Source organism: Pavona decussata, unplaced genomic scaffold (genome assembly GCF_977016875.1).
Source record: "Pavona decussata unplaced genomic scaffold, jaPavDecu1.1 SCAFFOLD_72, whole genome shotgun sequence".
Lineage (NCBI taxonomy): Eukaryota > Metazoa > Cnidaria > Anthozoa > Scleractinia > Agariciidae > Pavona > Pavona decussata.
In genome coordinates this window covers 2,830,552-2,846,825 of record NW_028145491.1, presented here as the reverse complement: position 1 = coordinate 2,846,825, position 16,274 = coordinate 2,830,552, and the positions used below count along the sequence as shown (strand labels likewise).

Here is a 16,274-nt window from a genome sequence, read left to right as displayed (position 1 = left end):
CCAGTGCTTTGATCTTTAGCGATACCATATTCTCGATTCTTGTTGCAAATGCTTCAACTTTCGCATCGAGCATGTTGTTTATAATGGTGGCAATGCGCTGTTCTTGCTGATGAAAAGCATCTTTTTCATCTTCGTTTGGGTCGTTGGCCCCCCCTTTTCTTCTGCGTCGATAGCGGACTATCGTTTGGTCGACCTGGTGACGATATGACATTATCAAAGGCTCGTTTGGTCTGAGTGCTCTTACGGGCAGCCATCTTCTCCACCATTACGCATTACAAACCTATCTTCAAATTTCAGCGACCAGAAAGTTTTTTCAAGATATCTTCCGCTTGAAAATGCTCATGACAGAGGACAGTGGCGGTGGAAACCACAAAGTCGTCCTGCCCGTGTTGCCGCTTGATAAATGAACACCACCGATTCCTTCGCTGAGCGTCCTTGGGAAACTCGAAGAAATGATAACTTGTATGAGTACCGTTTACATCATAGGCGCTATTATTGCAGTCAAAAACTGCACAATACTTTTCCCTCCTCTTTCGAGGGGCGGAGGATGTCTCCCCGACGCTTAAGCTTTCATTCATTTCACCAAAGACTCGACAAACTAAACGCTAGAGAACATTACCAAAATTTCTATGCAATGCCCGAATCGGGTCACCGGCAGCCCCGCTATCGTGTTTGCGCGGCTACTAATCCAATATGGCGCCGGGAACTGTAAAAAGGGCTATTTGCAATATAAATAAAATATTTATTTTATATGCACAATAAATTGTGTTTTCAATATTTGGACAGGATAACCTGGCCCTAAAAAAAGGAAGCAGGGTCCACTTTTGACTGAGTATGACCAACTGTGTAATAATGAAAAAAAATAGCAGAGGGTATTTCTTTATTGTAAGTGGTACCTATGAGAATCTGGCAGATGGCACTAAGTAATAGGTGAAAAAAATTCTCTTCTGCCCCCCCCCCCCCCCCCCAGGTTAATTGCATCCTCGTCTTCAGTTTCAAATGTGTTAAATGTCACTTGCAGTAAACCTTTTCAATCATATTTTTTTTCCTCTTGAAATACAGGGAAACTGTTGCCCACACACATTCTCTGGTGACAACTATATTTCGATGTGGGCAAATAACATTTAAGGCAGCATCATCATCATCATTTTGTTCTTGCAATATCTCAATTGTGCAGAATGATAAGCTTCGCTTATTAATGGCACACTACTAATTTATGCAAGTATGGCCCAAATTCGAATTGTAATTGCATCCATGATGGTGTATGAGAACATCAGGGAGGCGGAAGAGGGGAGGGGGCTAGGGTGTTTCAAGAAAATACACTTGCCTGAATAATAAAAAAAATTGGCAAATTCCAAGCCCACACCCAACATGAATAACTAGGACCGTTACCTAACTTAGTCAAAGTTATGAGCAAAACAATATAAACAGTATAAATGATTAACAAGGAGAAATTGCCATGGTTAGCTTGCATAGCAAGTGTTCCCCTACAAACAAAGAGCTCCGATGCGTGGTCAGAATGCATAGAAAATCTCTTCTGAGTTCTTAGTTTGCATGGAAACCCTTGTTACACAGGCACAATTACGTACGGTACAGATCATTCAAAATAATTTGAAGGGGGCTGTCAGTAGATTGATAAGTCAAAAAACTATTTAAAAAATAGAGTAAAACAACTTACAAAAAGTCTGTCGCTACAAATGAATGAAACATTTCATTGGACGAGTCAGCAGAGCGTGCCGGAACTGGCACCTGATGGGGGCTTCCATTTCCTTGGTCCATGTCTTTCAACTTGTTTGATGAGACTTCACAATCGGACTCCTGGAGCTCTTTCTCCATGACAATTGGGTCTGGACGGTCATGGTACCTCGACACTCATTCTTCTGACTTTCAAAAACGGATGTGTCAAATTCGTCGTCATCTTGGCCAGCATCCATGGCAGACAGTAAATGGTCAAAGAAGTCGTCGGTTGAACACAGGTAAAATGTGACCCGACTGTAGCTCTTGTCGATTTCCTCTTTGTATCGCTGCAAGGTGAACTTCTCGTCCCTGCCAGGCAGTGTTTTGACTTCACTTTTATCTTGGTATAGAAGACTATAGGACAACTCAGACCGTGAAGTGACATTGAAGCGGTTGTGCTTTTCCACAGCTCTTCTCAGTAAACCGTCTGAATCTATATTTGGCGACACAGTCAGTGGAAGTGCCATTCCACGTTTAACGTTAAAAGTGCCATCCTTCATTGCCAAAAGTCCTATGTTGTTTTTTATATCCTTCACTGTTTTTCCCGAGCTTGTTTTAATTTCTTTGCGCCTGGACCCCTGGGTTTAAAAAATTTAACAGAATCTTCCTCCTTCTTGGCCCGAAATTCTGCGAAAGACAGAAGTCCGTCGCGAGCCGTGGCCGATGTTTGTTGCTGTTGTTGTTCACTTGGGCCAGGAGAATTACAATTTTTTCCCACGCTAACCTCCTTCCCACATTTAAGTAATATTTAAAACATGAGCAGCAGTGTTTTATCGGGAGTTACATTTAAAACCACAAGGCGCAGCCAAGTGGTTTTAGACCCGATAAAACACGTGCTGCGAGTTTTTTTGAACGGCTTCGAAAACATTCCTGGAAAAGCGTGTGTCAAGAGAGCTCATAACAATAATGCATTTGTGAACGTTGGAAATTAGCATACCAGAAAAACATTAAACACCGCATACTAATAAGGAGGAGGTTTTATTGGGTTTTAAAACCACTGCACGTGATGTTTTATCGACCATTTGATAGGTCAATGGGCTTATGAATTGTTAATGAGTTTTGAAAGCATTAGAGTGCACCGCTCACACACGACTCGCCACAAAATGTGCAAAACATGCTGTTGAAATTTAAAATATGCTCGCCCCAGTTCCTCGTCGTCATAATGCGCGCGCACCACTTATTACAGTAAATTTGCGGGAACTATTTTAGTTTTGCGGCAACAATTTTTTATTTGCAGCAGTGACCCTTATGGGTCAGTGTACCGTAGCCATCAAGCCTCAATGAGATGGTTGAGCCTTGCGTCTCCAGTTGTTGCAAGCAAATATGTTTTTACGCGCTTCAAAGCGGAATATGACCATTCACTCATGGCATTTGTTGCTGGCATTACCAGCAGTAACTTGTCCAGCGTGCAGTTCTGGGACTGAAACAATTTCAATGAATGAAAAAATGATATCAAGTCATCAACGCTGAATCTTGACGTGTCATAACCCATTGAGGCAACGACTTGTGGCAGGAGTAACCGCTGGCCTATAAGTTGAAAGGTATCTAAATCTTCACCATGAACTTTTAATACTTCAGCCAGTTCAGCGTCATGCAACTCTTTGGCAGTAGCCTTCAAAAGGAGCTCCTGGAGGTTCACGTACACTCTAAAGTCCCTCTAATCAAATTTTGATGTGACGGCAGTAGTTGCAAAATCAATGGCTTTAAAATAGATTTGCTTGCAGTGTTCCTTAGTTTGAGTTTGCTTTTGTCCAATCTCGAATCTTTTCGGTGCTTTTCTCTTTCTTGGAGGCTCGGGGTCTTCGATGGACTGAATTTCCTTGTTTTTTTCTCTGTAAGATGCGAGCCCAAAAGTGATCAAATGTCTCATTGTTCCGGTCTGTTAACAAAGTTTTACCCACATCTCGAGTGGGTAATTGTAGACGTAAAGGCTGGTTTCAAAACCAACGTACTGGAAGGTCTGTCCAGTGCGTCTATGCTCTTGAAGAGCCCTTCTGCATCCTTTGCAAATATCTGCAGTTGAACTCGCACTTAGCCTAAGCTTGACCCCAAAACAATTAATCTAAATATTCCGCGTATGCACTTACACTTCTGAAACCAGTTTGCTGCGATTTTTTTTACCACAGACAAGACTACCCTCTTTTGATCTTTTCACACCCTCTGTGTTAAGCAAGAGAAGCAAGATGCACTAAAATACGACAAAACATTTCACCGCGAACACCGCCATTATTATTCTCTCTCTACTTCCTGATCTAGTAAAATGGCGGGCGACACCGCGCGTACGTGTAGAGCAGGTGCGTATCAGCGGATACGCTCATGGGAAGACTCCCGGTTGAGCATGCGCAGATAAAATGCTATATGCTACTTCTTACATCAACCTCCTCCTTTAGCCTCTCTCTTTCCTTTGTGTTTTTCGACGATACGGAACTCATTGAAATATTAATAAATCTATGTGCATATTTATAAGAATGACGGACAGAACGACTTCGAAAACCATACAAAACTACGAACGAAAACAAACCTTGCACGAAGTCGAGGCAATCCAGTGCATTACCGTGCCCAAAAAACCACAGGCTCATGCTAGGATGCCCCAAAGGTACAAGAAACTCGAGAAACGACAAAGGATTATGCTTGAAAGACTAGTGAAGCAGTAAAAACATTATCTCCCTTTGCCAGAGGAAAATTACAAAAAACGGGAGAATATTGAGCGAAATAGGAGGCCGGAAGATATCGGGAGGTTTACCGGCCAAAACAGGAAGGTTGGAATCTTTGTACTTATAATGATAAAAATAAAAATAATAATAATCATCATCATCATCATCATTATCATCATCTTTATACAGGGATCCCACATTATAGAAGTGATATTCAGTGGGGCCCTGTAGATTGAGAAAAAACTGCTAATGCTTTAAAAGTTACAAATATTAAAAAAAAAATAGAAAATACAAAGACACAGCAATAAGAAATGAAATTCAGGAAAAAGAATTAAAAACTAGCTAAAAACTCGGTTTTGATACGTTGCTTGAAAATTAAAAGTGAGTCTATGTCTTTGAAAGACTGTTCTAGAAGGTTTCATTCCTTAACACCCTGGTAAAGTAGTTTGTTACGACGAGTGGGAGACGGAAATCATTCTTATTCCGGTTATTATATCGATGGATGTCACTGTTCCTAAGAATATTATAATCACAATCTACGAGTCCATGAATATACTTAAAAGTGATCACGTATCTGTTTACAAGGAGACGTTGGGACAAAGTTGGCCAGCCGAGTGACTTGAGAGCATCGGTGGATGAGGCACAGCCAGGCAAACCAAGGATAACGTTTGCTTCTTGATTTAACAGAATCTGAAAATCACCCATGAGTGCAGTGTTGCCTTTGTCACCCCAGATAACATTCAGTTTAATTGGGGCTTTTCCTAAAGGTTATGCAGGGCTTCCTTGATTTTAAGCTGGAATTTAGTGGCAGTATGATCTAAAACAGAAAATGATCCGACGAGCGGAATGCATGAGAAATGTGAAGATGCTTTTAACCGTGAGACGCCCTGTCCATAAGAAGATGTTCACGATCGCATTTGGAGAAATGTGGGTTGGACTCGCCAACGGAACAAGCATTACAGCTTGTACATGAAAACCTACAAAATAAACGCGACCAGATACTTTTTGGGACAGGGACCCTCACGCCAATAATAGTAATTTATTCTCACAGCATATCTATTGCTGCAATCATGAAGGACTAAGTTATAGGAGAAATCCGCGACCGCCGAGGCAAGAGATATGCAACAAGGCTAGGCAAGAGGTGGTCACCACCACCAGGGGAGGAGGGAGGGGCGCAAAGCGCCTTCCAAGGCAATCTCATCAAATTGCGAGATCTCATGCCGCGTAGCCAGATCTTATGCCTGAATGGCCGCAAAGGATCATACTAGACGCTACTAGCCCGAACCTTCGAGATTAAAGGAATGAGGCGTGCTAACGTGACACGCTAATTATATATGCAGTGAGAATAGTAATTTATTCTCACAGCATTGCCGCGATCACTAAGGACTAAGTTATGGGAGAAATCCGCTCCCGGCCCCAACAATTGCCATGCCTCGCCGGCACCGCACGTCGCCCAAACAACGACACACAAGCGGAGGAAAACACCACATTACGCCCGAAAAACGCTTAAAATTGCTTTATTCTACAAACACCCTTCCCATTACTCAGACCCCCATACACCTAATGGTAGCGAAACTAACCCTGTGGTATGAAGAAACAAAAATACGGGAGCGTTCAGACTATTGATTGGATATCACCCGGACGAGAAACTGTGGCAGTAACAGACGAAACCCGGGGCATGACAGACTCCAAAAGGTTAAATGCACTAGCGGCCTGAGATACACGCGTATAGTGCCTCGTCATATCACTACTTCTCCATCCCAAATACTGGGCGATCTCACTCGGAGAACAGCCCAAAGTGCTAAGGGTGTTGGAAAGGCCGACCCTAAAACTGTGGGGTGTTTCCCCAGCACAAAGTTTGGCCTCGGAGAGATACACACGCAAACGGTTGTTAACTGCAGAACCAAGAAATGTCCCCTCCCCGACACACTTCCCTCGATCAGAAGCTCGGAAAAAGTTTCCCCCAAACAAGGAGACCCCCAGACCTTGGCAAGCACGAATATAATAATTCAACCAAAGAACAGGACAGACCTCTGGGTCCCGAAAAGGGATGAGGACAAATTCACGAGGGGACCCCTTGTGAACTGTTTTCGTAAGAGACAATCTAATCAAAAAGCCTTCCCGATCTCTTTACCTGAAAACCTGGTCACAGAAGAGGCGTCCCAAATCCGAAGCCCTGTCCCCAGTGAAAAAATCCACTATAAAAAAGGTGGCATCCCTAACAAGAATATATTTACTAACAAGGGAGAGGGACACACTTGCGGCTATTTTCTTTCTAAAATGACCGATAAGCGATCTGAATTTCGAAAAGAAAAGAGGGACCGCTTGCTTAGGAGTTACCGCCAAACTAGCTTGCTCCTCCCTAGTAAATTTAAAATATTCCTTGACCAAAGAGTGCGAAACAGGGTTAGCATTACCCAAACGGTCTAACTTATTATAAATAGCACGTAACTTCCCAATGACGGAGTCCACGGAACCAGCCGCTAAACGGCGGGAACATTTACAAACTTTCCTATCACACGACCGAGTGTGAACAATAGTTCTGCCTGTCCTATCTTTACTAATAAGAAATTTAACAATGTCCTCAGAGGTAGCAGAGGCTGTAGACTTCGGCGGCGAAAGAGAGGCGAGAAAACTTGACAACTGCCGCTCCAAGGAAGACTTCTGCTTCTGATATGACTTGTTACAAGAAAACGATTTAAAGTTCTCAAAACGGCTATTGATCGCCTTCATATCTAGACCAGGCTGAACAACCGGAGTAACAAGAGATCCTGTTGACGTACCACAAGCCTGGCAAAAATCCGCATTGCGATCGTTTGGATAGAGGCAAGATGAACACCTGCAGGCTGCTTTCCAGGGGCGTGAAATCTGAAGAAAAGAAGTTTACGTTGGTAAGATGCCTGTAAAGCGAAAGCTGGAAGGTTGTTACTCAACAGACGCAACGAAATGCCCAAAGGTCCCATTGGAGCAGTCTAGGGAACCAACCCGGAGTTGAGGCGGAAGGAAAAAACAAAACAAAATCGTCGCCTTTCCTTCCCAGGAGAAATCGATCAACGCTTGTAGCTTGTAAGAATGCCCACCAGTACCGACGAGGCTGTATGTCCGGCACGATTATAGTGAAGGGGCGATGATAATGGGAGTCAATGAAGAAACGAAGGAGCGGACCAATCAGCACAAAGGGGGGAAAAACAAAAGGGTTTCCCCCGGAAGGCAACCGTTATGCAAACACGTTGATGCCAGAGGACTCTGGGGTGTGGCACGGCGTGAAATGTGGCAGACGATTGCCAAACCGATCATGGTGGCAGTTGCTGTCAAGTGACATGAGGTCAAAGGTATGCGGACCAAACATTCTCTGGACACGGGACCACGCCTCCTCAGAAAGGGTACAATCAAGGTTCGAAAGACGATGCGACAGAAGGTCAGCTGGGTTCTCAGCAGATGGAACGTAGTGCACGTCTATCAAAAAGTTGAAATCCCGACTGCACCTAAAAAAAGCCTTAATAACGTCATTTAATTGTGAGTTATTTCCACCTCCGCGTTGCCAAGACCCTAACAGAACTCTGCTATCCGTATGGACACCCACGCGGGAATTTCGAATAGTTCATTTGAAAGCATCCAAAGCACACAATAACGCCTTCGCCTCTAAAAGATTAATGCTCCCCGTCTCATCCCGCCAGTAATCCCGAGCCTCTAATCTGCCGCTATCCGTCAACAAAATGCCTCCCCAAGGCCGTTTAGAAGTGTCGCAATACAAAGTGACAGTAATGTGACTCTCCGACCTCCAAGGCAAACAATCATTGCAGTCGTCTAAAATTCGCCAATACTCCAGCTCAGATCGGAGAAGACCAGTGACCTTGGTAGCCGCCTTTGAATTACGCACAAGACCAGCAAAGGCTTTGAAGACTTCACGCAGGTACAACTTGCAACCAGCCACAGCCAGGCTAAAAGAAACGCCTTTACCGGCAAAACGCTGAAGAGTTTTCAATGTTGCAGTCTTGGACGCTAAAATGTTCTCTCTGAGTTCCTTAAATTTGACCTTTTTTCCCTCTGGAAGTACGAAAGCTTGCCGAATAGAATCGCATATAAAGCCAAGAAACGTGACGAACGTGGATGGGATGCTTTGAGATTTATCCAAATTAACAAAATAACCGGTCTCCACAAGTAGGTAACAGAGAATGTATGCTGCCGCCTCAGCATTCCGGTAGCTAGGAGCCCAGAGCTGCTCAGACGACTGTACAAAAAGCCGACCAACGTGTCGATCATCGATATATTGAGAAAGTGGAACGCTAAAGGAACGCGCTGCACCAGAAACTGCCAGGCCCAGGTTATGATAGAGGAAAGCGCTAGCTTTCCAGCCAAAAGGTAATGCACAAAAAGTAAAATAAAAACCCTGCCACTGCAAACCGAAAAATGTACGGGAAGACGGGTGGAGATAAACGTGTTGATAACCGCTTTTCTCATTGAAGGATGTCTGGTAATGACCGGATAAGACATACCTCGGTAAATCCGACAAATGGTCTAACTTGAAGGGGAGATCCTTTATCCACAAATTAAGGTACCGCTTGTCGTGGCAGAGGCGAGGCTTGGAAGATTCAACGGTGAGGGGTAGTACTAGGTAAGGTGGTGGGACCCGGCCAACTTCGCCCCAAACCGACAGGACTCCGGCCGAAACCCATTGCAATATAGTAGAGGAAATGAAATCCGAAAATGGAGCGCACGACTTGGAATTTTGCAACACGATAGGAGGTGGACGATCAGAGTCAAAACTCCTACCCTTGAAATCACCCGTGAAATGGATGAAAAACTGTTCAACCCTCACTCCCTCGTTAATTACAGCCATAAGGTCGACGTACTCATTACTGACACCGGACAATAACCCCTCCCAAACCTCCGGGTGCGCATGCAACGATCCAGCCCGAAAGTCATCGGGATTCCTAAAACGAAGGTTACGCAAAACTCCAAGAGCTGGATCCCTCGCCACCGTGGCAGGCGAAGCCAAAGGGCCAACGAAGGGCTGGGTTCCCTTAAAAATATGACACCAAAATGGCTCAACCGTCCCGTGGACGGCTACAGCATCGTACAACTGCTTTCGGAAAACAACCCTAAGGGAAGAAGTGGAAAAGGGCAGATAAAAGAAACAGGGAGAAAACTAAAGGGAACCCAACCCTCCGTTGACCCCAGGCTCCGAACCAGGTCCAGAATTGAGGCACAGAGAAGGCCCCCCCAAGGTCAACGAGGGCAGAGTGAGGACCCCCCTCCCTAATTGGGGTGCGAAACATACATGAGAACAAGGCGTAAACAACTATAAAAACATGGCGCACAACAAACCATAAAACGACATAAACTGAAACAGCTAGTAATCAAAGGATCTTTATTAAAGAAATACTGAAGGCGCCTGTTGACATAACAACTGAAGTACCGAAATACAAATGCCAGCAATAGAGGCGGAGAGAAACAAAGTTTACAGGGCAAAAACCTAACAAAACACTGATAGCCTCCTCCAAGCTAAGCTAATTTTTACCGCCTCTGAACCCCCCTCGGGGACCACGATAAGAAAATTGAGAAGGGCATTGGTTGAACTGACATTCGCGTGCCATATGGCCGTAACGATTACAAACAAAACAACGACCACCTCCATAAGGCCTCGGGCGGGCGTAACGCAATCCGCTTGATGGGGGAGCTGCAGACCTGGTAGAGGACTTCAAAATGGAATTGGCTTCCTTTGCAATCTTGGCCTGAACTGGGTCCCCCAAAAGACCAACGAATAGTCTTTGCAACGACTCATTATCCAGTTGGTCCACTCTCGCCCTGACCTCGTCAGGAGCAGCTGCGTACATGTCAGCTTTTTCATGTGCTTCGTTCCTTGCGAGGCGCACCAAAGACTGCAACAACTCTATCGCCTCGTATCGGTCGAACATATTCAACGGGCGGTTCAAATGCCTTCGGAGAGTGATTAAAGCGTTCTCCGTGCTTCTACGCGCCCCCTCATCCTCCAAGGCTTTTAATTTCCTTTCGAGAATTTGAACACGGTCAGGGAGAGGCTGAGAAACAAGAAAAGCAAACGGAGACAAAAATTACATCCACCGCCTGGCTAACAAATAAGTTGCAAAAAACACCATTAATCGTAAATGAAGTCTGAAAAACTCCCTTGGTCTCTGTAACTCCCAACGAAACTTCTATCCTAAAACATGGCCTTCATAATCCCCACACTTGACATTGCAACCGAAAATTACATTCAACACCATCTCGGCATTCTTACTTTCCTCAATTCCTCCTCAAACCTTACATCTTCCTCCTCTCGTTCATTGCATATCATATGTTTTGCTTTTTATATCCTTTATCTCCTTTTTCTTTCTTTCCTCTTTCTCTTTATCCCTTTAGCTTTCTTCCTTTACTCCTTTTTTTTTCCTTCCTCTTTCCTTCGCGCCGTGCCATAAATCACTTTTCCTCTTTCTCCTTTTCCTCCTTCCTCTATTCCTCCTTTTCCTCCTTCCTCTATTTCTCTCTATTTTTTTCCTTTTTCCTTTTTTCTTTTTGTCTTCCGGCGCTTTCTCATAAGTCATTTCCTCTCCTTCTCTTTCACCTCCCTCATTTCCTGTTCAGTTCCTCTTTTTTCCTTTTTTTTTTGTCTGCACCATCCTTCCTTCTCTGCGGCCACTATTCCGTGCCTCTCCTCCTCTTTTTTTTTTAATTTTATTCTTTGTTTGTTTAATATCCAGCTAACAGCGCCATAAACCTAAGCGGTTTACCAAACACCCCTACTTTATGTACGACACCAAACAAAAGAGGGCTTCGACAATGGAAACAATACAACAACGAAAACGTGCAAATGAAGTACGCGGAGGGACAAACATGCGAACAACCGCAGGAAAAAATAACACATAAAAGATATGCAAATATAACGCACACATATAGAAAATGCGACAAAGAGCGAAAACCTAACACCCCGAACACGGGAGAGCAAAAAATAAAGCAGAGCAAACTGAGACACGATAACACGAAAAAATGCGCAAAGACACAAGAAGGCGGAAAACAAAGACTAGATGCAAAACCACGTGGGAAGGGAAACTAAGAAGGCGCAAAGGAACGCAGCCTAGCAAAACTGATAAAAAACGAGCAACAAAATGCAGAGAAACGAAAACCAACGCAAACCAATACAAAACTAGGCGACCGAGAAGCCGAAAACGCTGGTAAAGAATGCGAAGAACATACGCAAAAACTACAAAGACCAAAACAATTACCTCAACGACCTCCACTGGCTCGGCTGGCTCGGCGCCGGCGGGCGGAACAACTGGTTCAACTGCAACCAGGTCCCCATCAGGAACAGGGTCAGGAGGTGGAGGCAAGACTGGTTCAGCCATAATAGAACTTGAGGGAAAGCGGAAAACTAACACAAGTAATGACGCAGGCTGGTGGCGGTGATGACAGACTAAGCGCAAAGCGCCTTCCAAGGCAATCTCGTCAAACTGCGAGATCTTGCGCCGTGTAGCCAGATCTTATGCCTGAATGGCCGCAAAGGATCATACTAGACGCTACTAGCCCGAACCCTCGGGATTAAAGGAATGAGGCGTGCTAACGTGACACGCTAATTATATATGCAGTGAGAATAGTGCCTATTTTAAAGGAAGAAAAAACTAATTTAAGATATTGATTGTTACAACAGTGCTTACAGAGTTGTGTAATCTTCTTTTAACGTAGCTTTGGAAACGTAGCCCATATAATTGGAACCCGAAAGACCAATGTCAGGGGAATAAGGGTTCTGTGTCTTGTTGACATAAATTATTGCCTGATCACCCAATCTATTGTGTTGTACCTGAAATACTTTTGTCATAGCACGATCTAAAACAGCTACGCCATTTGCCTTGTCTGGTTTAAGGATTACAATGATGTTATTGTCCATAATATTCGCTTGAGATTTACAATACTATTTAAAAGGCTAAAAAGTTACTATTTAAAAGGCTAAAAAGTTAAATATTATTAAAAGCCAAACGTTGATTAGTCGAAAACGTTTGGTTTTTAATATATTTTTTTTTAACTTCTTAGCCTTGTAAATAGTATTGTAAATGTTGTTATTCCTGCGTAACTCCTTTAGTACTCTGTGTTTCTTTAAGTCAGTCTGTGATGGTCGATGGGAAGAAACAAAGCGGTTACCAAGATGAGACTGGGGTCTGCAACAAGTTTCTTGAATTTATATATTTATTTTGATTACTTTTTCACACAAAGAAATTAAAAGGAAGACATTTTAAAATAATGTAAAACAAGTTACAAAGAAAAAAGGGGCGAGGGGACCGAAAAGAAACTATTTATTTATTTATTTACTTTTTAAAAGAAACTATTAAGCTTATGGGTAATTCGGCCTCCTTAATTAAACTAAGCTGGCTACAATTAATTAATTAATTAATTATATTAGTTGCATGGCGTAAGGACGTAAAATAGATAAAAGTTGGTAATAAGCTAGAAAATCACGTGTTATTCACAGTTTTTAATAATTGAATGCTTAAGGGATTTCGTAAAAGAGGAAATTGAATTAGAGTTGATGATTTCCCTGTTAAGGCAGTTATAAAATTCAGGTTCTTGGAAAACGCAAAAAATTTCTTAATATTTGTAGGATAGTAATGTAGATGTAAGGCATGAGAGTTTCTAGTATTGTAGGTGTGAAATTGGTTGTTTTTGCTATCAGTCTTTTCCTTGATAAAGATAAAGACAAAGACAGTTTATTTAAATTTTTACATCGCAACCTACCAAAGCTGAATTGTGTAAAATGCACAATGTATAAATAAGTGTATTACAATATACAATAGGAACGGTAATACTAAGGGACTATGCAATAAATACCTGGAGGGGGGCCGTTGGCAAACCAGAGGGGGGCCAAAGGGGAAAATCACAACTAGAGAGAGGGGAGTTGGAGGTAAAATTTAAAACATACAGGGAGGGGGGCATTACTTTTTTCACTTTTTTTCCACAAACTGGAAAAGTGGTAGACGAGGTTTTAGAGTTCAAATATTTATACCTGCTTACACTGGAATCAAACTGGGAAAATATTAACTCCAGGTGTTTTGATCTCTGAACTGGCTGATTATTTAGTATTTTCCTACCTGTCCTGCAGCAGGAAAGGAATGCCTCTGTTATATGTTAAAACAGTGCTACTTTACTGCCACCTGGTTTTGATGTTATTTAGTGGAAAAGAAAGATGCCAATGTAGGATTACCTATATGGTTTCATAATTAAAAAGAATGGAAAAACCCAACCGTTAAATTGAACTATGTAACTATAAACAGTTTAATTATTTAGCAAGGTACGCTTATATGTAAGCTAAAGTAAACTCAATCAGACAAGAACTTCTTAATCACATTTTCAGATTCTTCAACAAAGCTACTGGAGTTCAGAAGATCTCTTAAGCAAGCTTTGTCTGTTGCAGATGTAATCAATGAAATAGTTTCATAATCAATTCCTTCAACCTGCTTAACGCCATATATCAATGGATCATACTCATTGTCAATTGGTAAGACCCCAAAGACAAAAATATGAAACAGGCTCTCTTCTTTGTAGCCTCTGCAGCATGAATCTTGCGCCTATTGGCTTTGGCACTGCTTTCTTTTCTCTTTCTAGATTGTGAAGATTTTGCAGTACACATTATTGGGAAAGTGGCAGAAAATTTTGTCACCACTCTCTCAATGTCTTGAAAAAAAATATCAACGTTCTTCACATTTCCTGTATCCTGTAGTTATAAAGTGAAGAGTATCTGTATTAAATTTGTGAAGGCTTGTTAGCCCTGTTTGCAGTTTGCCAGTTGTTTTCGTGAATAGGCTATTGTCATGCTCAGTAATTTTAATTTTTTAACGTTTCTACCCTTGTCTTACCTTCATTGCCTCGTTCTTGCATCTCAATATATTTCTATTGTATTTTGAAGTACTTTCTGTGCCTGAGGAAGACATCCAACGCGTAAATTATAAGATATGAGGGAACCAATGGGGGGAGGAAGGGGAGGAAGCAGGGGAGGTGGGGGGGGGGGGTTGCCCTTAATATTAGGGAGCTTAAGCATAGACGTTCGTGAGCCACTCACAGCAACCGAAAGTCGAATGTTTCTTTTTTGGCGCATTTTTGTTCCTCACAACGGACGGGAAAAGCTTTTGTCGGGCGTCTGTGACTGTGACGTTACAAACGCGATTGCGTCAAAACGCTCCAAAAGGAAAAAATCGACTTTCCGGTTTCCGTCCGTGGCTCACGAGCGTCTGTGCTGCGTCTGTGCTTAAGCTCCCTATTATCAGTAGGTGAAGGGGGGGGGGGGGGGGTTAAAGTTAAGTTTTGCTTAGTGAGAGGGGGATGCGACTTAATTTTGAGTCCTATTTTACCCATTTCCCAACCACCCCTATGCAGATAATTATTGCACAGTCCCTAAAGTTTGGAATAGCAAAGATAAAGGTAGATGACCTTTCGAAAGCTTTGGTATGGTAGATCACGCCATCCTTTTTGGAAAGCTCGAATCATTATGGAATACGTGGTTTGGCGCTAGATTGGATAAAGAATTAAGAATCAAATTAAGGAATCAAAGGGAATGTAGTGTGTACACTGTAATGGTCATCTCTCATCATGCGTTAAAATATCTTGTGGGATTCCCCAGGGCTCTATCGTCGGACCTCTTTTTATTTACTTTGTATCAAAGACGTCAGTAATGTCTCCGCAGTTTTGAAATTAATATCGTTCGCTGATGATACTAATGTATTTATGTCGCATAAAGAAGTGGACTACCTTGCTCATAAGCTATCAATTTGGTTCAAGGCAAACAAGCTTTCTTTAAATCCAAAAAAGACAAAATATATTATTTTTAGACCAAGAATTTTACATTACCCAGAGACCTTTACGAACCCCCTACTGATGCCCCACATTTCTGGACCTACTTGGGCCAAAGAAAGTTGCCAATGAGCTAGTAAATTTGCACCAAAGCCCCACAATTCCCGGTATGGGGTGGGGGGGGGGGGGAGGAGGAGTCGGGGTTTACTTTTGACTGGTGCATTATCACCACGTATGTGTAGGCTTAACTTAATCTCGTACCCAGATCTCCCACGGTCAGGCGGAGGGGAGATCTGGTAAAGTTCGATTTGAGGCCCGGAATACGGGCCTGCCCATCATCCTTTGTCCACCGTGCTGCTCGTAACTGTGATCATTCCTGGTGAGGTTTTCGCTTTCGAGGGTGCTCTTCGGAACGTTCTTCGGTTGAGAGGACAACAAAACTTGAAACTTAAACCAAAACGAAAAAGGCAACAGGAGAGATTGCAATCAACAAGCGCGGTAAATCACTTTTTTACTAAGATTAGTTCCTACCCTTTGTGACCATCTGGACCATCTTTGTAGTGAAAACTGTTCCAAGAACAAATCCATCGTAATTGTGCTTTCTCCACTCAAGATCAACGTGCTTATCGACGATCAATTAAAAAGACTTAAGTCAACCGGAGTAAGCTGTACCAGTTTTCGCCTTAGATGGTAACTGTATCGAAGATACTGTAATTTACAGGCAGGGAAATGTCACATAATTTTTGTGCACCCCAAGGTAAAGGTAGCAACAGACAGTGCAGAGAGTTTTTGTTGTCGAAGCTTTATCAGAAAAATTTTGTGGTCGTTGTTGTAGATGAGGCGCAATAGAGTTACTGATTGGCATCTTGGTGTTAAATTTCGCATTGGAAAGTCAAATGGTTCATGTCATATTTTCATTTGCAAAGTTTCAGAAATTGTGGTCTACCAGTGATACGTAAAAATTATTTCTTCTCTTTGTAGTCTTTCAGCTGATTTGGTCACACAAATTCTCCTTCTTCCATAAGTTAATGGTTTAAATTTCCAAACCAAATGGATTGTGTAAATGCGGCAGGTTTCTTTTACAGGCCAAAG

At 42.7% G+C, this 16,274-nt stretch overlaps 2 protein-coding genes and 1 pseudogene across 2 annotated transcripts; all 3 read right to left on the bottom strand.

Moving 5' to 3' along the window:
- LOC146476978 (zinc finger MYM-type protein 1-like) overlaps positions 1 to 4,288 on the bottom strand; it is an 89,916-nt pseudogene extending 85,628 nt beyond the window's left edge.
- Positions 4,289 to 7,992: 3,704 nt separating this feature from the next.
- Positions 7,993 to 9,231, bottom strand: LOC146476977 (uncharacterized). Its single transcript, XM_085113902.1, has one exon. It carries the CDS (start codon positions 9,229 to 9,231, stop codon positions 7,993 to 7,995), a length of 1,239 nt encoding a protein of 412 aa, XP_084970028.1.
- Positions 9,232 to 9,513: 282 nt separating this feature from the next.
- Positions 9,514 to 14,209, bottom strand: LOC146476976 (uncharacterized). Its single transcript, XM_085113878.1, has 2 exons — positions 11,633 to 14,209; positions 9,514 to 10,432 (listed from the first exon to the last, which is right to left on the bottom strand). The coding sequence occupies exons 1-2, from the start codon at positions 11,750 to 11,752 to the stop codon at positions 9,902 to 9,904; spliced, it is 651 nt and encodes a 216-aa protein (XP_084970004.1). The 5' UTR covers positions 11,753 to 14,209; the 3' UTR covers positions 9,514 to 9,901.
- Positions 14,210 to 16,274: the final 2,065 nt, after the last annotated feature.